The sequence below is a fragment of the Bombus vancouverensis genome, chromosome 6, assembly GCF_051014615.1.
Source record: "Bombus vancouverensis nearcticus chromosome 6, iyBomVanc1_principal, whole genome shotgun sequence".
Taxonomy (NCBI): domain Eukaryota; kingdom Metazoa; phylum Arthropoda; class Insecta; order Hymenoptera; family Apidae; genus Bombus; species Bombus vancouverensis.
The window spans coordinates 1,056,772-1,084,511 of NC_134916.1; the positions used below are offsets into that span (position 1 = coordinate 1,056,772).

The window sequence follows — 27,740 nt, forward strand, 5'->3', positions numbered from 1 at the left end:
ATTGTACAGATATAGATACACGTCTCTTTATCATTTTTACCACCTTTATAACAATACCTTTTTCACTCGATAGCAACAAAAAATAAAAATTAAACGTTTCTTCAAAATATTTTCACTTTTTATGTACTGCTATTTTGTTCTCACTTCAGTCGTGTAAAGTATGTATAAGTGAATATAATGGTACAAATGAAAACCTACCTATATTTCTATCTTTTTATTATAAGTAACAGAAGAGATAAACGTCATAGCCCAGAGTCGTCTCTTTAATATTGATTATTGCATCACACAAAAATTTGCACATCCATCTACGATTTATCTATGGACAAGGGAGAAAAGAAAAATCAGAAAATTCCTAATATGAATTTTAAATTTTATGGGCATAAAATTATGGTTTATATCATATCCTTTGCGCATATTTCGCAGGTGCAATTATAAAATAATGTACTTTTTTGCAGACATCGAAGACAGGCGACAGGCGACAAGCGACAGGCGACTGGTGACAGGCGACAGATAACAGGAAACAGGTAACAAGCAACAGGCAACACTCAAGTTTCCAGTAACGTCCGCGCTTACATCCGTGCCGATGAATGATTCAAGCAGGCAAAGCCGGCCTGCTTTCTCTCGTTATATTTACGAAATGTATTTGAGCAAAAGATTCGTGTCTCTCCGCTAGTATATTCTTGCGTTACTTTACCTCTTGCGTAATGCGTAACTTCCGTTTACAGAACTAGATATTTCTCATACTGAAGAAATAACTCTACCACTACACTTTGCTAAGCAATTTCTCGTTTAGTTTTTTTATATTTTGTTCGAAATAACACGGAAGAAACGGAAATATGCATAGAGCTAGACAGAGTTTGTTAGAAGATATTGGAGACGATAGTAAATATGTTATTTCTAAATGATCACACGTCGAATAGCACTCTTTGTGTTGTTGTAGGTTGTCAATATAATAATGTCAAATATAATAACAACTATAGAAGCGTAATATGATATACTTTATTATTATTAATACAGTATATAAACGACTTTAACGGTGTTTTTCATTATTTATTTGTTATTTTTCTTTCTCTATTCGATAATTTCTAATTTTTAAAGGAGGAATGTGTATGAAAATTGACAAGCTTGATTTAACTTGCCGATTGCTTAAATTAAATTATAGCTACATCATGTTAAAAAAAAAAATATTATAATAAATTAATTTGCGCGTGAGAAAGCTTAAGCGTATAGGGATGTTTCAGGTTTTAATGAATAAATTAAGCTTCTGTACATTTAGTCTGCGAAAGCTTATTTCTTAAATACTACCATATTTTATATTTCGAAAAATATGAGCTTCTTCGTTTTTTAATCCCTTTTGAAGAGATGTGCTTCTACTACATATTTACATGCTAAATATAGAGTACGTGTAGTTACGCATTGTAATATATTAACTCATATTATTTAAATTACATTCATTAATCATTTCGTAAACATAGTATGAGAACGATATAAAACATATACGTGTATAATAAACAATATTGTAATCAAACAAGAAAATAGGGAAATGGAAATGAAAATTTCATATGTAAAGCTTTGCAAACGCTTTCACGTGTAATATCTTACAAGCGTAATATAATAACCATAATTATATACCAACAAATAATACGCAAGCGTTGTACATACGTTGTTTATGATTTTATAACATAGGGTCAATAAGGGGTTTTATCTAAGATCACTCGTTACCTACTGGTTTTATCGAAAAAAGTTTCAAATAAATTATGTTACATTTTAAGGAACTAATCGGGTGGATCTTTTTCTATTTTATATTTTCTGAGATGTTAAAGTAACCTACAGATTTTTAAATGGTACCGTAAAAATACTTTATAACAGCAGTCGACCCAGCTAGACATTCTCATTACTAAAGATATTGACCTATTTATACCGATAAATCATTAGTTTGGTTTTAGATATTTTAGCTTCAATTTGCCAAACTTAACGTACGTTTCCTTATTATTAACGTATTATTCCTTACAAACTTTCCTTATTGTTTTTCATATCATATGCATGTACTTATATTGTACATTAAATTTGACATTAAAGTTAAAATATTTGTTAAACTAATGGTTTTTCGGTATACATAAATTAATGCTTTTTTGTAGAGAATGTCCAGCTGGATCGACCTACGTTATAAAAAATATACGGTACCATTTAAAAAATTCAAGATAACCTTGATATCTCAGAAGATATAAGATATTAGAAAATAAAATTGCATCCGCTCGATGAATCTCTCGATGAACGCAACATAATTCATCTAAGATAGTACTTCTTATTGACTTACTCTGTATATATACGTGCGTATACCAACATTATAATCTTCCACTAACAAATTTGTCGCATTTTACCACAATCAATCAGATAATTGTCTTTTATTCGAACTAACCAGCAGAAATTATTTGTACCGATTAAACGTCATAAGTTCACGACATAACTGTTCTATAAGGTTAACGTTTCAAGGAGAAATCTCAACCATTTTACATTTCGATAAAAGCCGTTATCAAAGTTTCATGCAATTCGACAGAGTTAAACTGGTCGATGAATGAAGATAGAGCATGGACATTAATAATTCCTCAACATGTTTCATGTCATAAGAGTCTTGACGCTTTTTATCAATCTTGACGAATTGATTATTAGATGATTATTTCATTTTCCTAACGTAACAACGATAGACCTCACCGACATATATTATATACATATGCACGTAAGTATATGTATTATAATACATATTTCCATGCGCTAAGACTAGACGGGAAGCGATGATTCATAGAAATGAAGTCATTTGAATAATAAAGAGGGCCGCGTACCATATGCGTCGACTTTCGAAATCTCTAGTGAACGCATGTAAGTATATGTACACATACCATTCTATACTATAATACAGCATTCTATCATACGATATTATACCATACTATATTATACTGTATTATATTATAACGTACTATAATGTACTGTACTATACTATTCTATACTACACGTTTATGAAAACCTGTAGCGCAAACAGCGATAGAACATCATGGAAATATTGCTCAAACAGTTTCGGAGAGATATATTCTAAATAATAAATTATTTGAAATATTATTCAAGGTTGATGAAAATTCTACGTACAGAACACTGAATAATTTTTTTCAGTAATTTAATGCTTTTCTTTTCTACCCGACCTTTTTTCGCCGACATCTTTTCCTCCTGTTAGTATAAACGATAATAAACGCATACACCGGGAAAAAAATGAATTTTACAAATTCACAATTTTACTATGAAGAAAGTTAACTATAAGAAAATGTTTAATCTACACCTTTTTTATTCACGAGGAAAAGCATTACGATTGCTGGTTTTGATTCTGACGGGAAAAGTAAGAATTAATAACATTTGTTATGGTCTGCAATTACATAATGCAACCACAATGCAACGGTATATATAGTGATAAAATAAAATGATATAAAATGAAATAAAATCAAATGAAATGAAATGAAATAGAATAAAATAAAATAAAATAAAACAAAATAAAATAAAAGATTGTAGTAATAAATATACAAAATGATACTTGGAACATATAGATTATACAGATATGAGTGACTTGCACTTTGCTGTTTTACATGAAAAGTCGTTCTTTGACCATAAATTATTAATGATTATCAGAATCGGTAAGAGAAAGCTTGAAATCATTAAAAAATTGTTGAAGAATTAAATTGAAAAAATCTTTATTTCGATACGAGTTGATGTAAAGTGTAAAAGAACATGTATAATGTATTATATATATTTATATAGGTCCTACATTGACACTTTCCACCATAGCATAAGTATATGTCGGGGCGGACATTAGAATTAGGGTTAGGGGCGTGAAACGAATCTTCGTTTGGGTTACACGTTGTCGTTATGCAATAGAGAAGACATTGACTAGTGCAAATACGATTATTATAGAGCTGGACAAGTAACCGTGGTAGTTAGGCACTCGAGAAACTAATGACAATGATCCTAGGTTCAATAACGAATCCGCGGTCGACGGGATGATAGATGAACGTACTCACAAAATCTAAGTCGGATGCGTGATATTCACTGGTCGTAAAGGGTTACTCCTTTCATCAGTGAGATCGCGAACGAGAATGTCTTTCCCGTCCCGATGATGCCACAGAGGAAAACTATAATGGGGTGTGTCTAAGGACACGAGATCATCGGATTCGTCGAGAAAAGCCTTCGTTCAGAAAGTAAGGGAAATTGGCGTTGCTGCTAATTGGTCAATCTCCATATCGGTGGTTAGAAAAAGATGCTAGCCGCCCTCGAGGGAAAGTTGCTAGTGGGAACGCCGCTCGTTGAAAAATAGGTCTCCCCTATTTTCCCATAGTTGGGACGAAGACTGTTTGTCTGATTGAAGGACTTTAGTTGGCTAAATCTTAAGATTTATAACGGGCCCTCGAGCTAGCCGAACATGTACTGCGGAGACGCATCGACATCTAGCAATCATCTTACTCGAAGAATAGGGTCTGCGTGTGGCGAGCTACGGGACAGAGACCGTTGGAATGTTTACTGTCGAGTGTTACAACTATTTCCTTTTTAAGGAGAGCTATAGAATTATTCCATGCCTTTGTTAGACAAAGCGTTCATCCCGTGATCGCGGCTACGTTCGGCGACTGACTGTCGCCTCGAGCCCAAGCTCCATTATCACAACTCTCGAACAATTACAATCGGATTGAATAACTACAATTATTCAATTACAGACCCCGGTGTTCTTTCATCTCCGACATATATATAAGTTGAAAGATTTTTAACGGAGAGCATCGAGAGAATTCAGAAGATAAGTTTAGGGCGATCGTTCAAATACTATCGCAATTACGCTGGTTATGAAGTAAAAAATTAGCTAGCATTGCCGGATGATAATCTCGTTACAAGTTACAAGACCAGTTATCTCATTATTCACTTCGTTGTGCGACCGAATCTGGAAAATGGAAAAAACATCGCATGTTTGTAGTAGTACGTCGAACGTGTACAAAGATGATACGAGTTTACTAGACTAAGTAAACTTAATTAGTCATCGAAACATACACAATCGAGAAACATTATAAACAGCAATTTTCTTGCATTTGATGTTTCGGAAGGTCGCTTGAAATAAAATGTACCTACGTGTTCGAAAGTCGTGAACAGGTAGCAATCATTGTTACGAAAGATGCATAAGTAGATATCAAAAAGATCTAGAAAATGAGACATATATAATTAAAATCAGTCTATATATTAACTTGTAAAAAAATAAAAATATTCAACAACAGTTTTACGAAATTATTTCACTCAAATAATTATATATTGTATTAGGTTGCCCCAAAAGTTTCTTTCGTTTTATAAGGAAATAATAGGTGTACAACATTTTTTGTTTTATATTATTTTATTGAATTATGTATGATCCTATTGGATCATCTATTTATTGTAATATAATTAGATATTATTTATATTAATATAAATATAATTATATATTATAATTATTTATTAATTATATTCTGTATGATTTTATTGGTATCTGTTCCAATAGAACAAAATGGGGATCATACGTAATTCAATAAAATAATATAAAACAAAAAATGTTGTGCATCTATTATTGTATTTCCTTATAAAATGAAATAAACTTTTCGGACAATCTGATATATCATGATTTGCAATGTTCTCAGCAACAAAATATTTACTCATGGACAAAAATTTGTTATCAGTAGTTAAGATGAAACCAAAAGCAGTTTGATCGACGTTCGAAGTTTCTCGAAGCTCGTCTGATGCAACGCGACTTATTCTTTCTAATTACGAAGGTACACCGACGAATATTTAACCCGTCGAAACGGAGCTGATTTCTGACGAAAACGAATGATAGAAATGGTTCGTCGGCTGCATTAACGCCAAGAAACACAGAGGAAAAAGGTTTAATCGTACGTTTAAAAGCACTTAGTCGCCGCTTGTTAAACGTTTCGATGTCTACAGAGAACGGCTCGGCGGCGGCGTTGCCGTTGCTACAGTCCAACTGTCTTATCCATTTTCGCATAAGGTTAACGACCGATGAGTTTGCGAAACTCAGCGACTTGCAATAAGTACGAGCGTCTCATTGGAACTCGTACGGACGCGATGACGTATTCGTGTAATTTGTAATGGTGGGTTCACACCACGCTACAGACCAAAGCATGAAAAGATGTAAGCACGGATCGCTTAAAAAAGCTCGGAAATCTCCGTGACTCGAGATTACAGAAACGAACCTGCTTGTATCGTTTTTGATTACGCCACTGCGAATCACAATCCATCCACTGAACGGCTAGATCACATTGTAAAGACCGATGAGTTTGGTGGAACAAGTTGTACTTACAATGGATAATCTTCGCTGCTAAGTAGAGAAAAAGAAACAAAAGAAAAGAAGAAAAAGGACAAGAGAAGGAATAGAAGAAAACAAACCCCTTTTATATCGGACACGTGAAACGTGTAAAGTGTAAGGCGTCATATTTTCGCGTGCCCTCCAACACTAGAGACGTGCACAAACGATTCTGCAACGTAAATTACACTCGACCAAAAGGAACAATAGACGGCGAAGGGAGAATGCATTGAAGAAAAGAAGCGAGAAGAGGTTGGCAATTCGATGATAACAGCAAAAGCAGAAGAAGAAACGAACATCAAAAAAAGAACAGCTATTTCCTTTTGCGGTACAATCGATAACATTGATCGAAGGCCTTCTTTCCGGACAATTTACTGTACACTGAACATATTTCAATGTTGCATTAAAAACTGAAATCAATAAATGCTACACATTATTCGTCCTCGTCTGTTACGTTATCAATTTATCAGGCTCAGAAAATGAGACCGTTGAAATATATATAACAAACGTTTATGTAATTAATAAATTCTACTACTAGAAATTAGAACCCTTAATTTTATTAAAGAAATCAAAGCTACAATTTCAAGTTTTCAATGGTGCTGTTTCAATGGCAGGGGATTAAACCATTCCAATGTCTAACGTTGATGGAGAAAACAAAAGAGACAAAATTACACGAGGAGAATGATTTAAAGTGCGAACATTAGTTTTTTCAAACAGCCGAGAAGGTTTCAAAACGAGAAAGTATGCCCCCATTGCTCATAGGTCTACCTCTCGTAAATTTATAACATGTACCTATCATTTTTGTAAATGTGTCAAGTTTTCTTTTCCATTTTATCAATTTTTGCAATCCCATCATATAGACAAATCGACAATTATATTCATTAGTTAGGTTCACCTGCAAAAATTACCTAATGACTAATGTAATAAATCAATTAATCGAACATTAACATTACACTTTTGACATTTTACGTTTTACAACAGTTTTAGTAGGATTATGTTATATAGATAGGTCACTATACGTATATATACTGCCTGTAATAAAATGTATTATATTACATACGTGTACATACATATATACGTATCTGTATGATGAAAATAATCTCTAATTTTTATTGTAATAAATGAAAGAATCCAATAGAATATATAAGGTTTTTTTATCCAACTCGAGTCCCTTAAATATCTCATCTTACTTCATGTTTGAAGCGGTTTGAATTTTCGTAGTATTCGAAAAGTTGAAATTATTTCGAAATGTTCACCGTTCGTTAATTACATATATATATATCTAATACTTGTTGTTCTACTAATTCTACCAACTGTCTTATTTCGTTACATATAAACAAAAATTAAATATAAATAATTGATAACCATGTTCGCGACATTATTCTCGAATTTATCATGGGCAACGATCATTGGACTAGAAACATCGAATTGATTTACACGAAAACCGGATAATTCTATTAACGGAGCATCGCATTGAAGAGAAAGTGGCGAAGCAAAGCAGGGATGACAGAAAGGGGTGGAGTTGAAACAAAGAGAAAGGAGGAAGAAAAGAAATTACGATGGTCTACAGTTTAAAGACTACATCGAATGGAATGGAATCGTGAATATCGTGATTCTAAGGCATAAGGGGGGCAGTAACCGAGCGGATCAAGCAACGTCAGGGGGCCAGGGCAACAACCGAGGCTGACCTCTACGACAACCATCGGTCGCCTTCTCTCGTCTCTTGCTTGCCCCCCCCCCCCTCGCCGGCCAATCCGACATCGTCGCTGTGAGTATGTAGTTGTAGATTGTAGTCATCACCGCTGCACCGGTACTGCCATTTCCGCGTCCCTAGCCCCTTTGGTCCCGCACGCTCGTCATTCTCCATTCTCACCAGCGCCTTCGTATCAGCCTCTGTATCCTCCTCCCAGACTGTCATCCACGGCGCATCACCTTTTGTGGTTCCTCTTTCTCTATAGCACAATAATTCGTCGCCATTTCGCAGTCCTCCTCTCTTTACGAGAGGCAAAGTGCCTCATATTCGTATTTGTTCCACATCGTCATGGCCTGTGAACCTCAATGGCGAGAAACCTTAACAACGCTCGGGAACGGGTTTTTGAACTGCGTCTCTGTTCCTTGCAGATAAGATTTAACCTCTTTCGTTATGAAATAATTTCAGCTCGAAGAAGGAAAAACGAATCGTCTCACCCAGTTCCGATGAAATGTTTTCGCCATTTCTATCAAATCTTGTACAACTTTTCTGTTGGGTTTACGCCGCGCCTGAACAGGGTACAACTTCTGTCTCCTTCGTATGGACTCGCCGTTTCCAATCAAACGTTATTTAATCACAATTCCTGCACGTACATCTCTCTGCCGGAAATTTGTGATTTGCTTTATTCCGTACATGCATACATTTGTATAAAATGTCGATCTCTTAAATAATTTTAATCCACGTACATGATTGTGAAGTTCCTTCCTTAAAGAAACATTTTATCCTACCTAATGATTATACTATAAAATTCGCATTGCTCCTCACTTCTACGATCTTTACGATTATTCGTAACTTTTAGAATTTCAGAAGAATTTCTATTTTGCAAGCTGACAGATCCATGTAAATTTAACGAATTCCGAACAGGAAGATACTATTATAATATCATGTATTTTCCTGTAAACATACTCTGATTAATCTGTAAACATACTCTAATTAACATGAATGTATTTCTTCGCCCAAATATATGACGTGTACACACACGCGCGCGCACCGCGCACGCACGCACACACAGAGCGTGCAATTGACGCACTCTCTTTTCGAGGTAAATTGCGGCTGATTTTCAACTTGAAAGTTCGACTTTTAATAGAGTTACGTATCGTATTCCCACGGTAACACACTTCTTCTAACTTTAATTGGCATCGTTTATGACGATAAACTCGTCGTTCTTGCGAAATTAGTTCAGTCGCTCGATCATTGAACATCGACGATTACCTGGTGTTTGATTCATCGTTTATCCATCATTGTCGCTCCACAACCACGACTCCATACAGATATGCTCTCGTTCTAACACTAAAACGTTGAGTAAAAGCTCGTCATCGATATCGATACTGACATCTCACGCGATATGGAGCCGATTTGTATCGTTAGAAAGTAACAAGAAAAACGCGCTCAGATTCATTAATTATACCTGACTATCATTTTGTGGAAAGTGCGCTTTTCTGTGGCACGACAAACTCGCTATGTGAAACTTTTGGGAAATTTTTATTCATTTTTCGAAATAGACATTTCAATTTTGTACATATGTGTGCTATCATTTAAACATCTTCGTTTTCCAAATTATTTCGATAAACTGCAATTACAAAAATTAATTTGCGACTAGATATTATATTATTATGTTAAGCTGTAACATTTATATAATATTTGTTGAATTTAGGCAATTGTGAACATACGATATACAAACAGTCAAGAAGTAAAGGAGAATATATGGATGCTACATATCTTTTTATCGGACAAGTAGAAGAGAAACAATTTACAAGTTATTAATGCATTTAAGAATAAGTATTGTAGGAAACACTTATAAAAACAATGGAAATCATTTTCGTTCAACTGTTTTTCATTTTACCAATAGTACCAGTTCAGTGTCATAAGAAATTTTAATTCAGGAAACAAAATTTGTCGACGTCTGCGCTTACGTTAATGATTAATCTAATTTCTATCACAGACATAGAATAACTTGTAAACAGAACATGATATCGTATACATCACATATGTGGAAGAAATCTTGGCTATTGCATACAAAGGGGCAATCAAGTGAACGATAATTTTATATGTATATCTGTATTTGACTATCAAAATTATGAAATTAAAAATTAAAGATAATATAACATGCGTAGAATAAAGTTTTTAATTCTGAATGAATGTGAATCGAAGTACAGACACACACAATACAATAATTTTTATCTCATCTACAATACATGGCAATTGCGTGATTTGCAGTAGTCATCCTAAATTGGAAATTGTACATGGAATTGTTAACGCTTTTTTTTCATTTTCATCAAAAATTTCGGATATACGTAGTTATATCGTATGTAAGTAATAGAATCACGTCACTTTTAAACTTAATTCTACTATCACAGTATGTACCTTGAAAAAATATAGTAAAACGAGCAATAATGTCTAAAATATCCTGTTTTATCATGACGCGCAAATCGTTTTAAAATAGCAAAAGAATCTTACTCTATTAACAAATATATTCATATACTGCAATATATATTATAAAAATACACAAATACAAGTGTAACTTTTGAAACGAAACTATAATCAAAGCAATAAATGAAATTTTCAAGTACATACATGTGTATGACATATATTTCGATTTGATTCTTGTTATATGTACAAATTATTAAAAATCAAGAGAAGAGATAAAAGAAAATATGAATACTTCATCAAGCATCGTATTGTACTTAAGGAGGTATTCTAGTCTAGAGGCATGAATTTCGGGCAGTTTTTGAACCTCTGTACAAACGAAACAAAAACTATTTTTACTATCCATTTTTTTATCATTTGTTTATTGATATTTTAAGATTACATAAAAAATTAAACGAAAAAAAGAAACTCAAAATTCACAAAGTTATGAGCTGGCAAAGTGGGGGGTCCAAAAAAAAAATTTTTTTCACAAAATGGCGGCCATCTGAAAAAAAATTTTTCGAAACAGAATTCAAACGGCCGCCACTTTGTGAAAAAAATTTTTTTTACTTTTTTAAGGTTCATGCTATAGCGGCATCTGTACTAATTAAGAATCCGTTCGGCTTTTTTGTTTCAGATGACCAGAAGAGTTGAAATCATGCACGCCAGAACACTCTTCTTTTTGGACTCCCCACTTTGCCAACTCATAACTTTGTGAATTTTGAGTTTCTTTTTTCGGTTAATTTTTTATGTAATCTTAAAATATCAAAAATATCAAATGATAAAAAAATGGATAGTAAAAATATTTTTTGTTTCGTTTGTACAGAGCTTCAAAAACTGCCCGAAATTCATGTCTCTAGACTAGAATACCCCCTTAATAATAATTTATGATTTCGTTATACAGGGTGGTTGGTAACCGGTGGTACAAGCGGAAAGGGGGCGATTCTACGCGAAAGAAGAAGTTGAAAATATAGAATAAAAATTTTGTTTAATCTTTTCTTTTTCTTTTTTAAGTTTTTCCATCGAGACAACGATCTACAGTGAGATCCGTTATAACGTACCGCGCGCGTACCGAGCGAAAATTCAAAGTCGATTTTCTCGAAAACAAAGCCTCGAACGAAAAATTTTTATTCTATATTTTCGACTTGTTTTTTCGCATAGAATCACCCCCTTTCCGCTTGTACCACCAGTTACCAACCACCCTGTATAATTTGCCAAGATTCTTCCTAGTATATATTATTGTATAGTTTGTGAACTACTTCATACTGAATATTTATTATATTGAAATAGCGACATTACGAAAAACTCGATGTTCAAATATGTAAATTTATCGATCTGCGAACTAATACAGAGGAAATTGGTATGTGGGATTTAGGACAAAAATCAAAACACTAGACAGCGATATTTTATATTCATGAAATTTCATAAGCACGAGGCCTTTGTTTTTATTATCTCTGTACAAAAACAGTCGAAAAAATTATAGATTTCTTTTGATAAAGATTTAATTTTTTCGAGCTCACGGCATATGTACAAGCGGGAAATGATAAACATAGTAACCTAAAAACTAAATATAATTATACATTGATATAATAATAGATATATAATAATTATAATTCGTAATAATTAATATTAAACCTACAGTCTACAGATTCGAGAGTGTACGTAACGTGTTCCTCGTGTCTGTTCCATGTATCTCGTCAAAGTTTATTCGTCTACGCGTGAGTGTGTGTGTATGTATTCGTGTCTGCCACGTATGTTTTACATGTGTTTGTTAATGACGGTATAGTATACATACATCGGTAAAGTGAATTTTTTTTATGCAGAGTTCTTCGAACAGATTATTTCGCCCGCAATTATTTTGAAATCATAGCGTGTCGTGTTATATCGTATCGTACGCGTCCAATGTATGTATATGTATAAAAGTTTGTCTATGTATGTCTCTATGTGTCTTACAATTAGCTGTCCTGCCTGTTCTGTACGTTTGTGTATATGTGAACGAATGTTTCTTTTTTACTTGTGCACTGGCCAACAGGGTCGCCGAATTCGGATCTCGATAACCTTGGGTCAGTGTTCTTCCCTTTTGGTTTTCGTCTCAAACGAGAATACGTAATAAAATCAGTATGAATTTTCCCTAATCGGTACAGTAAATGCGGTATCACAATTATGTTACCACGATGAGACCCACGGCCCACTTTATCCGAGTTGAGCACCCCTGTCAGGCTATACGCTCTCCTAATGTCCAATATCCATTCTCTTTTTTATCCCTCGTTATACTCTCAAACCTCACCCTCTCCCTCTCTCGCTCTCTTTCTTCCACGCTTTCTCTCGTTCTCACGTTCGAAAAAAAATTATTCGACTCGGACTAATCGCTTGATTTTCCTTGTTCCTTTTTAAACTATACCCTCTCTTTATACTATATATCTCGTGCATTCTCCTTCCTGGTGTCCCAACAAAACAGTTTATTTGACAGAAAAGAAAGACACGCGGCATATATGTAGTTTAATTTCGCGCTTCATATACATGTCAGATTTACTATTTCGACTATTGCCTTTCTCTCTCACACAATCTCAGTTACTCGTCATTTTATATCAACAGAGAAAGCGGAGGGAACACAATGAAAAATACGAACGGAAGACGCATGTATTCGCATTTATGTATATAAATCTATCTCGAAACAATCGCAAAATTGCACGTGTTTACGCGAAGCGAGACTGTAATCGATCAATATAATCAATATATATTATAATTTTGAAACCACAACCGTACAACTTATAATTAAACTAGCTCTAAAATTTCCGGCTATAGAAAATTAAAATCTATAAACTTAATATTAAAATATATACATACATAATGTTTGAATTTCATTTTGAAAAATAAAGAAAATAAAAAAAATAAATTCTCGCTTTCCGTCTCACGCGTCACTTTTGTGAATTCACGATTGAAATACATCGCATTTACATTAATATCGTATTTACAATTTTCGCGAATTTCAAAGGGCAATTGTTTGCAACAATCGCGCATATTTGCATAAAAAAATTGAAATATTAAATTATTGGGATTTTTTGTACAAGTGTCGCATTAAATATACACGCAATAAATATTTTTTCCATTTGCACTTTGCAATATGTTCTCTTCCCTGCATTTCCCTCTCCTTCCTCCCGCAAGCGTTCTTTACATTCGCCCCAACCCTACCATCATCATCGTCATCATCATCCCCACCCCTGGCCCTAGCATACGTACACAGTGAACGACAATGTTTTCTCATGCAGAACTTTCTCTTGCTCGTATCTCATGCACGAGCTTGCTCGCAATTCGAATCTTGTTTTTTTTTTTTTTTATCATTTATCTTGATTTTGTCTCGCTTTATTTAAAAAAATACTGAATTAACCAAGCTAAAATCACAGACTGCTGGTGCCATATCCCAGCGGGTTTGTACAAATTCTTCCTGAAGGACCCTATGTATAGTTACAAGATGTGTGTGTATGTGTGTATATATACATATATATACATGTATGTATATACACATATATATACATATATGTATATACACATATATATACATATAAATATGTATATATAATATATTCGTATATATATGTATATGGATATATAGTAATTACAATTCACTCATGAAACGGTGTTCTGCTTTTCTCTCACTCTCATTCTTGCAATTTGTTTCGCTGAGTTTCCGCTTGTTCTCTCGCTACGCGTGTCATGTCATTCATTTCGTGTATGTGTTCATCTGTTACGTGTGATATAATCTACAACGTGTATAATCCACATAGGCGAATCCAACGGCATATATTAAACGAGTACTCCCTATACGATATTGTGAAAATTTTGTTTTTTCCTGGCTCCAACAAGCGAAGGGCAAATAAAACGGAAAGGGAATGTTGTCTTTTTCTAGCTGTTGTCTGAAACTGCGCTATGTGATTCTATGGTAAGTACTAGACGGTGTGCGAGATTTTCTACGTCGCCGTTCGACTCTCACACTTTCACTTGTTTCGTCCAACATTACTTTCGACAGATTTCCCAATAGGTCGTTTAGAGAGAATCGGTTTGCATTTCTGATCTTCGAGATGAAAGAGCGAATTCGAATCTCTTCTTTTTCTATTCTTGTAGTTTTACGCGCTCGGTCACAATTTGAGCATGCTTAGCAATTTTAATCGAACGTTCACAAATTCGTATTAATGTGTTCATCGACTGCAAATTAACAAAATATGTAAACGTATAGGACTCGTTAAAGGAGAGAAACCAAAGTAACCGATAGGAACGATCGAATCTTTTCCAACATAAAGTGCAGCTCGTTTACGTGGATGGAAGAACATGCAAACAAAAAGAAGTGAAATTAATGCGTATAGACAACGTTCATATACATATATGTAATGCACAATCCGCAGAGGTTGGTCGCGAACATAATTAATCTATAAATTAAATTCGTTTAAAATTGCCACGCATACTTTTCAATATAAACATATTTATATATTATATACTTTTAGATATTAGTACGATACAGGCACGTGTACTCATGATCTTATTCAGAGACGCATACACGCACTTCTAATTAGGTCGCTCTCGCACACAGAGATTGCTCATATTGTCTCTCTATTTTTAATATAATCACAGACATGGTTTCTATATAATTGCTACATACAAACACTTCTGATTCGACACCGAACGCGACAAGGCTACTCTTTCCATTTCGCTCTATTCTTCACAAACATACTTATCTTTTCTCTCTTCGTTTTTTGTCCTCTATCATACTATACGTGTTCACGATTTCATACTATGATCATTACAAATGAACGACATTCTCTCAAATTCTTGCACACCACGTTTCAATTTTTAGCGCGAGTTAATATTACGCGAATATTCCGAACAAGTATTTCCGTCACAGAAGAAAAGAACAAACGATATATCATCCAATCATATTATCGGACGATGGTCGTTTTCATATTCTACTTGATAGTTATCAAAATCCCACTAAACTAGATACGCCATCGGAGAACCCATGATGAAACACTGTGTCTACATATATATATACATATACGAGAGTATGTACATATATGTATAATTGAACGATTTTATCTCGAAACAATAGAATTGTTATCAAGAAAGCTCCGAGAACCTAGGAAATCTCGTACGTTTTCTTAAAACTTTCTAGCTTTGAACAATGTAGGTGTCAGACAATTTTTTCTTGTTACTTTCTACTACTTCTGTAAGAAAATAATCTTTGCAAGTCGGCATGTTTCCCCATTTTCCTGTATACATATTTTGAAAGCCGTAATGAGTATAAATACATTGCTAAAGTGAACATTTTTGTGTAATATTTTTGGACATGAGAAGATTGACAATTCCTAGAATAAGAGTAATACAGTGTGTGTGAGAGAAGAATAGGAAAATATACATTAGCTCTAATAGTAGAAGTGAAAAGGAGAGGAAAAAATTGTCCCATATTTATATGGCACTCTCCTACAAAGTTACGAAAGTTTAAGAAAAATTTCATGTTTTAAGTTAGCAAAATTTTCTTGTAAATGAAATTGAAACACACACACATACACTTGCGCGTGTAACACGTAATATACCCATTACGACTTCTATTGCATATATATATATACACATATACATATATATATATGTATAAATGAAACAAGGTTGTTCGATTGTACCAATTTTGCAAAGTAGAAAACTAAAGCGATAAGAAAAAGAGATCGAGCAATACAAAAAAAACTGAGGTTGCGATGAAAAGGATAAACTTTTGCTCGCTCCTTATTCATATCAATGTACATACATATATTCTTCATTTGACTCGATTCCTCTGTCACGTTCGAAACACCAGAAAAGATAATTATTCGATATATGCACGAAACATGCCCTCTCTTCGTTCGAAGAAAATCACAGATGTTTGCCTCATGTTTGTTGCTTGCTTTCACGTACACTGTACACGACACTGTTCCTTCCTTTCTTTCTTACTCTCATTCATCCTATATGGCAACACACGTACGCAACATAATATGCACGCAACGCACACGGCACACATTCTCACTTTCAATCACGCACTCAGTTTCTTGTGCTCTCTTTTATACATTCGTTCCTCCTCGCTCTATACTCGCAAAACAGATACATAATATACAATTTGGCGCAACGTATTCGCGCAAATATGGTTTCCATCGGCTTGCGCAATACGTGCTCTCTACATACATAATACCTATATATATGTACATATAAAACTCACGCATTTTGTTAAAGGTTTGTACGTATGAAGTGTAACATGTATTCTTATTGTGTCAACGATGCCAACGCGTGGATCGAGTTCGAGACTGCTCGACTACTGATGACCAATGAAACAATGGCTATGGCCGATCCAAGAACGATAATGGGCCACTGCTACGATACCAGTGACATCGAGGATAGTTGATAAATATGATTGCCGTTAGCATGCTTGTTAACGCGTGCTGTAAGAGAAGCTCCAGATCAAAGAAGAAAATGGAAAGGTTGACACAGATTGATAATCGTTTATAGTAACAGGTCTCTTCTGTATGTTGGACAAAGTGGCGACGGAAACATATATATGTTGGTTTTTCTTGGTATGTGTTTGGTATACTCGTATGTGTGTGACTCGGTGGTAATTTGCATTGACCGTGCGAGGTTAGAGAGAAAAAAAATCCTTGAAGCTCAACCAGCGTGTTGACCATGCGGATAGAAGAGAGAATGCAGTATACATGTTATTCGTCAATTTTTCACTGGAAAACCAATTGCTTCTTTTGTCATCTTCGTCCTCGATGTTCGTCCTTCGACTTTCATCAGCGGAGGGAAAGCATACCAAGAACATCGGAACACGAGAGGGTTCAGAATAATCAATTAGATTGATAGATAAAAAACGTTCGTGGAAGAAAAGAGATTTGCGACGATAAAAACACATTGTTGAATCCTTTCCATGAGAGGGGGAGAGGGGAAAGAAGCTTGTTTCGCTTTTCCTCTCACGAGAACGGAGAGAGGGCCACAGACTGGTTCGTTGTTCCCCCACTCCAGACGTAACTTCTTTTCGAGATAAACGGAAGTACGCGGGAGGTGAGCTGAGATCAATTTGTCGGTCTGAGAGAGACCCTCGGAGCGGAGCTCGCCCATATATTATTTTCTCACATTTGCGGGCGCGATCTCGCTAGCAGTCGGTATTTTCAACAGAAAAAGCTGGAAAAACTGGATCTTCTCGTGAAATACGCCAAAACGTAAGAGGACCACTGGTCTAGTTAGACATCGTCGTTACGCGAACGCGCAATATTCTCCTCGAATATTCAAACGATGATGGTGCTCTTCTTGCCATGAATATCCTCTCTTCCTCTTTCGTATGGTTGACAAAAATTCAGGATGACACATATGTGTGTGTACGGTTGGACTAGAGTCGGTCGTGATAACGATCGCTGGGATTCCGACAAAAGCTCGTCGAACGATACGTATTGGACGAATTTTTTCGGTTAAATCAGCTTTAGCCAAAAAAAAAAAACGGTTAAACACTTTTTTTACACGTTTGTTGTCCTTATTTAGATAGAACAGTGCACACTTCATTTCCTTTGAAACTCGACTTATACAGAGTAAAATTGCGCGTTCGTGTGCACGAGTCAAACATTCACCCGACCGGAGGAACGCCATCACATATCATGAAACCCATGTGCTTTGATCAATCCGAGAGCGTGATGCACGTCCAGTGAAAACGAAACAAGATGCTAGTGTTGTTGCATCGATGAATTTACGTAGAAAAACGCTTCAACTGGAAACGAACGCGGCGATCTGCTCGCTAAATTGCGAATGCTCCAATAACAACGAATCCTTGCAACTTTCGAATTGCTGCTGCTGTTGTTGCTGTTGCTGTTGATGATGTTGATGCTGATGTTGGTGCTGATGAGATTCTTCCGGTTCAGGTTCTGTACGTTCGTATAAAACGCAAATAGACCCGTTTTCACCGATTCTGTAGGATACTTCCGATGGATCGATCCACATGGTGAGCTCGCTTGGAAACAAGCTATGCAATACCGTTGGCAGTAAACCGACGTTAGCACCTGCCTGTGCAATGACTGGATCCATTTTACCGTTGATACGTATGCAACGGTAACCGGAACCACGATTTGGTCGATCTGGAAACCAGTGATCCCTGTAACGATGACGCAAAACCTCCGTCAAAGAGGACTTGAACATCTCCAGCTGACGTTCAGACAGTTGACCTGTCTGAAGACGCAGTAGATGCACCAAAAAATCCGCCGCTGACACAATTTCCAGTCTCATGGTTGGTATGCAATGCGACCCAGGACGAACGGTCTATGATAGAATTTTGCTGATAGTACAGTACCACTCTTCTTTTTCTTCCACTTCTTCCGTTGTTTTCTCCCCCGATAGAGACGTGAGAGGACGCGATCAAAAGAAAGCACTATTCCTTCCGTGATTCGAGAGGTCACGGCTCGAGAGAGGCCGTTGTTGCTCGCGGTTCGCACACAGGAGTCTTCACAAAATGGCGTCGCCGCCACGTCGCACGATCGCGTTTAGTATTCGTTCGTCGACGCTCCAGCGCGAAAAGAAATACTGAGCGCTTTTCGATTGTTCTTTCGCAAATATCGACTAAGATATGACACAATTTGTTCCAATCTTAAAAGTCTCGGCGATAGTCGCGCGTATCTTCTGTTTTAGAATTTTCAAATTTCGTTGGGCTGGTCTCCCAAAAGCGACGAAATTAATCTGTCGTAAATCAGAGATGTCGTGACGATCGTAACTTTTTCGATCGTGAACGCGTTCCAACTCGTTTCTCCCAATCGATCTCTGAGATATACCACAGAGATTCGTTAAAACGATGAAACGTAAAATTCAAAGAACGCTGCAACAATAACCTTCTTTTCTTCTACGCTTCACTTAGTGCACCTTGTAACCGGGCAAAACTTTCTCGCGAAACTCAATCGACACACTTTTTTCCGACTTACACAACAACCGCACCCACCAACTGCCAACAACTTTCTAGTGGCAGCGACCGTCGACGCGAATGAAGTAGCTTTGTCTCTTTGTTCGCGCAATCTAGAGTGGGGATAGTAGCCGCACTCTAATTGGGTCGTTCCGATTCCCACCATAACTGTCGGTCACGTGACCGTAATCTGCGCGATTTTGGCTGCGCAAATGTTTGCAGCTGCGTCCCGAATACGGATCGTCTGCGCGAATAAAGGTTCTCAATTGGTTTATGTATACTGTATACTATATACACTACCCACATCAAGCTTGCAATTGATAATTTTCTGTTCTCACAACATTTTTCTGAAATTTCAGTTACGGATACGCATATAAATATACTAATATACGATCTAAGAACTAAGAAATATTAAAGAAATATTAGTATTTTCTAGTGTAGATTAATTATACATTATTACTGAAAAATAAACGATTTAACAAATTGTTTAAACGTTATGTCAACCTTTAGTGGCTACCAAAAGAATTGTACCTAAGCGAAAAATACCGAATCAATTGGTATGATTTGATAAGATTTGAGGAAAAGTCAGAAAAAAAGTAAGAATGATATTTTCAAAATTAAAAAGGAACATAGTACGAAATGAAGGAGAATAAATTAATGCCAATTGTATTTCAATTGGTTGGTCAAAATGTGTTGAAAATCATACTAGTAATACTTATTCAAAATCATTAAGTAAAATGAAACTATCAATTTTCTTGTAGAAACAAGTGATTAGAAACAGCGTTGAGAACAAAGTATTGAGAAAACAAGTGATTAGTGTAGCTAGTATGACATCACAGAAATAACGTTCTAATATTATTATAAACATTTATAGTTAATATTATTATAGTGAATGTGTATTATTTACTTATTATTAGTCACACAAATAATTTACATAGCATTGATGGTTACTAATAAATATATCCTGTAATCCTTTGTTATACAGATTACAAATTGTGCGCGATCTTCGCACTGGCCCACCAAAAATTTTATTCTCGCCCTGTTGATGCAAGATCATTTTGTGAAACATAAGGAGATATTCTGTTACAAACAGTGTTACCTAAAACCTGTGATTACGATCTCAAGCAAATCTCCCGTGTCGAACTTTTATCTTATGGCAATAGCGTATACGGAGTGTCGGTATCAATCATCGCGAAATGTAACAAAAAGTTTAACCCATAAACAATTTTTTCAGTTTGTGGAATATCTCACACAGGGCTTTCGCAGAAAAATTCAAAGATTTACAACGTTTTATAAATTTATTTTGGCATAAAGTACTCTGACGATGCGAGTAGTAAGGCGTCCATCGCATACGCAACGATAGTCATTGGCACTAAAAGGGTTAAATAATATAGATAATTTTTGTAATATGTCTAGACATAACATAACATTATATATTATATTATATATCTTATATAATATTATATGTTAATACTATACATTATGATATACTATTTAATAAATGTAACCTATCCGATACAAATTACATATTATAAGATATTGTAAAATGTTTCAAATATTTGTCACCTACTTGAAACCGGCTTGATTTATGATATAGTATATAAATATGAGTTAGATCATTTAAAATATGGTTTGAAAAAATGTATTATGTAGGTATATATTGTAAAATAACATGCAATTACATATATATACTCTTTTAAAGGTTAAAGTAAAATTGTAGCAGATTTCTAAAATAATATTATACTTTTATACGTATTTATTACACTTTTAATTCTCGATAAAGTATCCTTATTCTTATAAGGTACCTTTACCCTTATTGGAGATTTCGAAACAAGGCATTGATTTTTGTAGTAGCCTAATATATTGTAACATGTAACACGTAATGAATATTATACGGTAGTACATGTTAATAATGTTTTCATTGCTCGAAAGTCCTTGAATACATTCAGTCTTACATTTGATGTAATGCAAAATGATAATGTAAAAATGTATATATTATACGTATATTGGATTTGCGCTGATAACTATACCTTTCAAGAAGCACGAATATGTGTCGAGTATGAGTTTTTCATTATATATATAAAACTGCAAGATATATCACGTATCACGTTAATAATAAATCCTTGCACAATTATTCAAGTACGTTTTTTGTCTGAAATCCTTATTGTATCAAAATATGTCAAAAAGAAAAGCGATTCGATAAGGTACTTGTACCTAACTATAAAATATATATAGATTACTCTAATGTTATTTGATAGTTATTTACATATTGTTAGTTACATATTTATAAACTGTATTACTAATGCAAACTATGAGGAAAAAAGGGTGAGCCTTATTATACCTATTATTCTTCCACTGTTAAGTTAAGTAAATGGATATCATAATACATATGTACGGGTATTCGTTAACTAATATTACATTATGTTACATAATTCTACATTTCTGCCCTTCTTTCATTTTACTTGGTTGAGGTTAGATTATCTTTCTTTTCCTCCTTTATCAATATCAATGTGACGCTAATTATATTTAAATCAAAAGACGATAAATTTTTTTATTTCTATTTTTCTTTTTTATTTTTACTGAATTCTATTTTTCTGTTTTATTTTGCTTCCGCTTTTTAAAAATTGAATAATATATTTCATAGGATCAATAAAAACAACAATTTAAAAAAGTGAACGAAGAATTACGAAAGATGACAAATTTTTATTTTCTGTTCGGAATATGTACTCGGTGCAAAATATATATTTTATATCAGTCAGATATCAGTCAATACATATATTATTTCAATTTCTGAAAGCAAAAATTTGTATTTTTGACCTAAGGAAAAAGTTAGCTAGTCGTTTCTAGCTTAAAACATTTTGAGGTGGTGTTTATCGAGGTATTTGAGGTGTTGATCGAGTTTTGCGACTTTCAGAATAAAGATTAAAACATTTGAAAAAGGAAAGAAGAGAGAACATGACAAAGTTGAAAGTAAAAAGTGAGTATTGGATAATAGGAGAAAAAAGTGACATTTTTCTGTTTCTATACAGTGGCACAAAATGGGCTACGATTACAAGCTAGAATTATAAAAATATATATTTACAAACACATTTACAAACATATATATAATATTATATTATATTTATTTCTTTGCTCGAAATTCGAAAAATTCATTTATATCGTATTTCATTGAATCAAAAAACGCAGTTTACTGTATCGATTTTCTCATAATTTCCCCTGTCCATTTCGTTCTACCGTCGGCATCGCTGGATTAGTTCCCTCCCTGACCAAGCTTGATAACAGCATACCTAAAGAACGTACGTAGGTATATACCTGATGGTCGAGGGTGATTCACTATCCATGATCTTACAATAAGCATCACCGACCCCGTACTGTTTAGCTACTTAGACCGAGCCGATCGATCGAACATTAAACCAGTCCCGTCGCATCAGTTTAGAAATACGTGTCACACATTATAAAATGTAGCCCTGCGACGAGTCTGACTGTTCTTCATTTAATAACAGCGACTACAAGTCCGATGTCGACAACCGTACGCAACCTTTATACCAAAAAACCTTGCCTGCCTACTCTTGTAACCTTTTCAATTCTTCTCAACTGCCCTCTGTTTCCACAAATTCTATCAATAGCGTTTCTACGACTTGGATCAGTAACTCTCAGTCTTTTGAGTTTACAACATATCAAAATATTAACGTAACGTAACGAAATTTTTTCTTATAAATATCGAAATCTACAAATACCATTTAGAATCGCGTAATTTCTACCACTTATTACTTTGAAAAAGAACAAAAAATGTTCATTCGAAATTTTATGCAAATGTCCAATAACTGACTGGGAACCACTGATGGAAGGGTGTTCTGGAAGCCAGAACTACATACGCATACATACATAAATCGTGCAGCTTTGAACGCAATGGACGTTGTTTCCTGCACTCTATACATTATTCCTCGTTTGTTTTTGAATAACCGCGATTACAATTGGAATGATTTAAAATGTATATCGAAGATTCTAAAAAGATGAAATGTACGTATGAAAGCAATTTATGCGGGAAACATTTTATTTCATAATTTCGATATAAAAGACAAAAAGTGAGAAACTAAAAGTCTTAGAATAATAGCGTGTACTAATTTAATTAATTGTAATAAATATTTGTAAATTAATTTATGAATTAGTCGAACGAAATTATGTAATTTAGATCGTCAAGGATTTTCAAAGCTTACAACTAATTGTCACAGTCTCGTCACAATTACAAGTAGAACGATTTCAAAGCATTGTTTGTTTGCATGGAACTATATAGGAGCTTCGCGTAAATGTAACAGACTTAAATTTCCGTTGCACGGATTACGAGAGAGCGCGCAAACAAATTGCCGATATTGTACAACGGTATAATGGCAATGGTATGATCGCGTTCAAGTTTGACTCGGGATTCGTGGAAAAGTTATCGAGCATTTCCGTCCAGCTTTATCGTATAGTCTTAAGTGTAATTAACGCTCGTCTGTGTGACTCAACGCTCAACAGTGAAGAACTGCCTGCACAAACGAGACGATACGATCGTGGTTTCTGTGTGTACTGTGCAATATATATATATATATGTATGTATATTTTCAATATTGTATATGATATTCAGAAACGTGTTTGGACCGCTATACTAGCGCAATCCTCATACATATTATGTATAGTGCGTTGGAAAGTCCCGCGGAGCGACACAAGGGCAATGGAGGTACTTTTCTCTATTCTCTATCGCTCGCCCTCACGCGTTTCTATAATGCCATAATATAATATATATACATATTCCTTTATTTGTATAAATGACACTTTCAGTCAGTACGCGTTCTTAATTAAATAACATACTAATTAAATACAAATAATTCAATATTATTCGCATAGTAATAATATACTATAATATAATGTTGATCGCAATTCATCGTTTTCAGAAAAAATTAGATACTAAATATAAAACATCCGGGAAGGAAGACGGAATTCCGTATATCATATAAAAGGTATATGACAAGGATCTTGCAAAGGTATGAAAAGCAGGCCTGATTTGCCAACTGTTTCACTATGTAGAACATTTCATTCGTAATTCCGGGAGTTTACCGTTGCCAAGTTGGCAACTAAGAGTCGATCGATAAACTCAGATTATTCTGGCTGGCTTCATTCTCTGCGTATATGGACCGGTTTCGAGTAAAGTTTCCATACATATTGAGAAATCGTGTATTACCGCCGGTTCTGCATTCTTCATTAATTTAGCTAAAGTACTTACTTACTTGTTTTTACAAGTTTCCCCTTTTCTCGCCAGCCACGACTCAGCGAAAGTGACGCATGTTCTTTAATATCACCTGCAACAGAAAGCTAAACATGAATGCATGAATATTACTTTCATTTTTCAGCTAATTACATATGTACTACAATTCATTATTTTGTCATTTATTTACAGCCACTTATAGTCACCTACAGCAACCTATAGCCATGTTTTTGTGTAATTATTGTTCACTGCGATAAATGTTTTTGTGTATCTCTATAAATTGTAATAACTCATAACACATATGAGAATAATCCGAAATTTTAAAACTTCATTACTTCTTCATCCGAATAGTCCAAATTTGAGTACTTACTTCATTATACACATATATAATAGGTACTAGGCAATAATGTTATTCCGTTATACATATAACCATATATGTCATATTATAACATTTCGTTATGTTAGCTTTTCAACAAACGATTATTATACAAAAGATATTCAAATCATTTCAACGCGAACGATTTTCTTGTAGCTTCCAAGATCGCTATTAAAGTTTCAAACACATCTACAACATTGTGATAAACGTTAAACGTTAAATGTTAAACGATTGATGTCTAAATATTCCTTTTAAATAGTTGGCGCACTTTGTAGTCGCCGTCTGTAATCAGCTAACGGTAAATCATCTTAGCGCAGGATACACGAATAGATTTAATATTTCAACGAATGGCTACTTCTGTTGCTTCGTATTTTACTTATGTTATGTTATGAACGATCGCAGCAAACGAACTACGATAACTACGAAACTACTATCACTACACTAATATCGTGAATATCCGAGCCGATCAATCCTACGTGAAATATTTTTCAATCTAAATGTCTACTTCTAAAAGAAACAATTGTAGGTAATTAATTTTTTTATGTAAATATTTTATATTCTTTTTGATAAATAAGAAACATCGCTATTAACTCTGTGATTAAAAGTCGAAAACGAAATGTTGCGAATATATTTTTGGAACTAATATGATTTTAACACGTAAATACAAATTATCATGTTTACTCTGCAGATGCAGAATGTAGGTATCGTATATATATATCGTATACATATATACAGGGTGGTTGGTAACTGGTGGTACAAGTGGAAATAAAAATTTTTCGTTTGAGGCTTTGTTTTGGAGAAAATCGACTTTGAATTTTCGCTCGGTACGCGTGCACTTTATCGCGTCTCGTTATAACGGATCTCACTGTAGATCGTTGCCTCGATGGAAAAATTAAAAAAAAGATTTTTATTCTATATTTTCGACTTCTTTTTTCGCGTAGAATCACCCCCTTTCCGCTTGTACCACCAGTTACTAACCACCCTGTACATGCATATAGGCAGTGATAGTATCTTATGCAAAAATAAATCGAAAATAGGGAATAATATGCTTTTATCTGAGGCTGATTACACGGTCGAATAGAAGGCTGTGGTAAGTACCGCTATTATTGCTACTACAAAACCGCGTCTCTATCTGACGCAACGCAACACGACGCGCCGTGGAAGAATACCGGCGAATACCGGTAGATTAACGTGACGCGCATGACCACGAGCACTGAACACTACGCTCGCGAATGTTTGCGAACGTTGACGCATCCTACGGTATATGCACCATTGATGCATCTGTGATAGATACTGATGCTAAAGCAAACAGTTACGTTACCTACTCAAGGAAATATACTATAAGTATAAAGTATAATATATATACTATGTATATAAGTGTACTATATAAGTATATATACTTATATAGTATACTATACTATACCATATACTTTTCAATTCGACAAGTTTAAGATTAAAACAAGATCGCAGAATTAAAAGTTGGATACGACTGCAATGTCTTTTTGCAATTAACCCTTTTACGGCAGCGGCATTAAGATTATACAGCCATTATACAGCCATTATACAGCCATTTACACATACACAAACTGTTGTTGTTAAGCATCCGAGCAATAATGCAATAGGATACCGTATAAATTATATTAATTAGTACTTATTGTTATTACTGAGTGTTATATACATACATATATGTACTTATAATATTGTTAGTTTTTAATTCATTCGTGTACATAATTATTACTATACTAAAGATAATTGAATTTCGTTTACACTTTACCGATAGAGATGTGATAGTGTAGATGTAGATACTGAAACAATGGTAATTGACGTATTGATGCACTTGTGACAATATAATAACTTAAGTGCGTAAACAGAATGATCGAGGGATATAAAGATTGAACACGATTGAACAAATGCATGTTACGATTTATAGAAATATCATGTCTACAAAAATATAAAAAAAAATTAAATATACTGCATGTCGATAAAATAATAGTAGAGCATGTGCGTTTATCGAGCCTACAACCATTTATTTTATATAGTTAAATGGTGAAAGTAATCGACACTATTTAATACATATGTAGCTATGTATAGTAATGTATGTACAGGTTATATACAGGCGACCCCAAAAACACGTCAAGCGGATGAGTGGCGGTTCTTTGTGGAGAGATAAGAGAGAAGTATACAGTACAATTTGTTCGTTCGGGGCTTTGTTTTCGAAAAAATCAAGTTTGAAAATTCATCAAGCATAATTGAACGTGACAAATTCCGGCCTGAACAGAACTAAATAATGGACAGGGGGTCATTCTATGTGTGAAAGTAAGTCGAAAATGTACGATAAAACTTGTTCACAAGAAGCTTCGTTTTCGAGAAAAATAAATTTGAAAATGTATCATACGCGTGGTATATTAAGGCCGATTCTTAACTAAACTCTATTTTCATGAAAATGAAACCTTAAGCGGAAAAATGTTATTCTCAATCTTTTACTTATTTTTGCATCTACAATAACATCTTATTGGTCGTTCATACGTACCCAATTGGTAATTAACCAAGTTCGAGTACGTGCAATTGACAAATTTTCAATTTTGAATATCTCGAAAACTAAGTCTCGGAGGAAAAAATTTCATTTTATACTTTTTTTATAGCGTATAATATATA

The 27,740-nt window shown here is 34.5% G+C and overlaps 2 protein-coding genes across 2 annotated transcripts in view; both read right to left on the minus strand.

Annotated features, from left to right (window-relative positions):
- Ipk1 (Inositol phosphate kinase 1) overlaps positions 1-27,740 on the minus strand; it is a 78,534-nt gene that overhangs the window by 17,653 nt on the left and 33,141 nt on the right. Inside the window, exon 2 of the mRNA XM_033342707.2 lies at positions 24,728-24,816. Within this exon, the coding sequence (XP_033198598.1) occupies positions 24,728-24,816 (89 nt within the window). The remainder of the gene's footprint in view (positions 1-24,727; positions 24,817-27,740) is intronic.
- Positions 11,928-19,543, minus strand: LOC117161286 (protein BTG2). The gene has a single exon (XM_033342717.2). It carries the CDS (start codon positions 18,801-18,803, stop codon positions 18,288-18,290), a length of 516 nt encoding a protein of 171 aa, XP_033198608.1. The 5' UTR covers positions 18,804-19,543; the 3' UTR covers positions 11,928-18,287.

Bases quoted from the DNA above. Each gene is read 5' to 3' on its own strand.
- LOC117161286 (XM_033342717.2), bottom strand. From the start codon at position 18,803: ATGAGACTGGAAATTGTGTCAGCGGCGGATTTTTTGGTGCATCTACTG.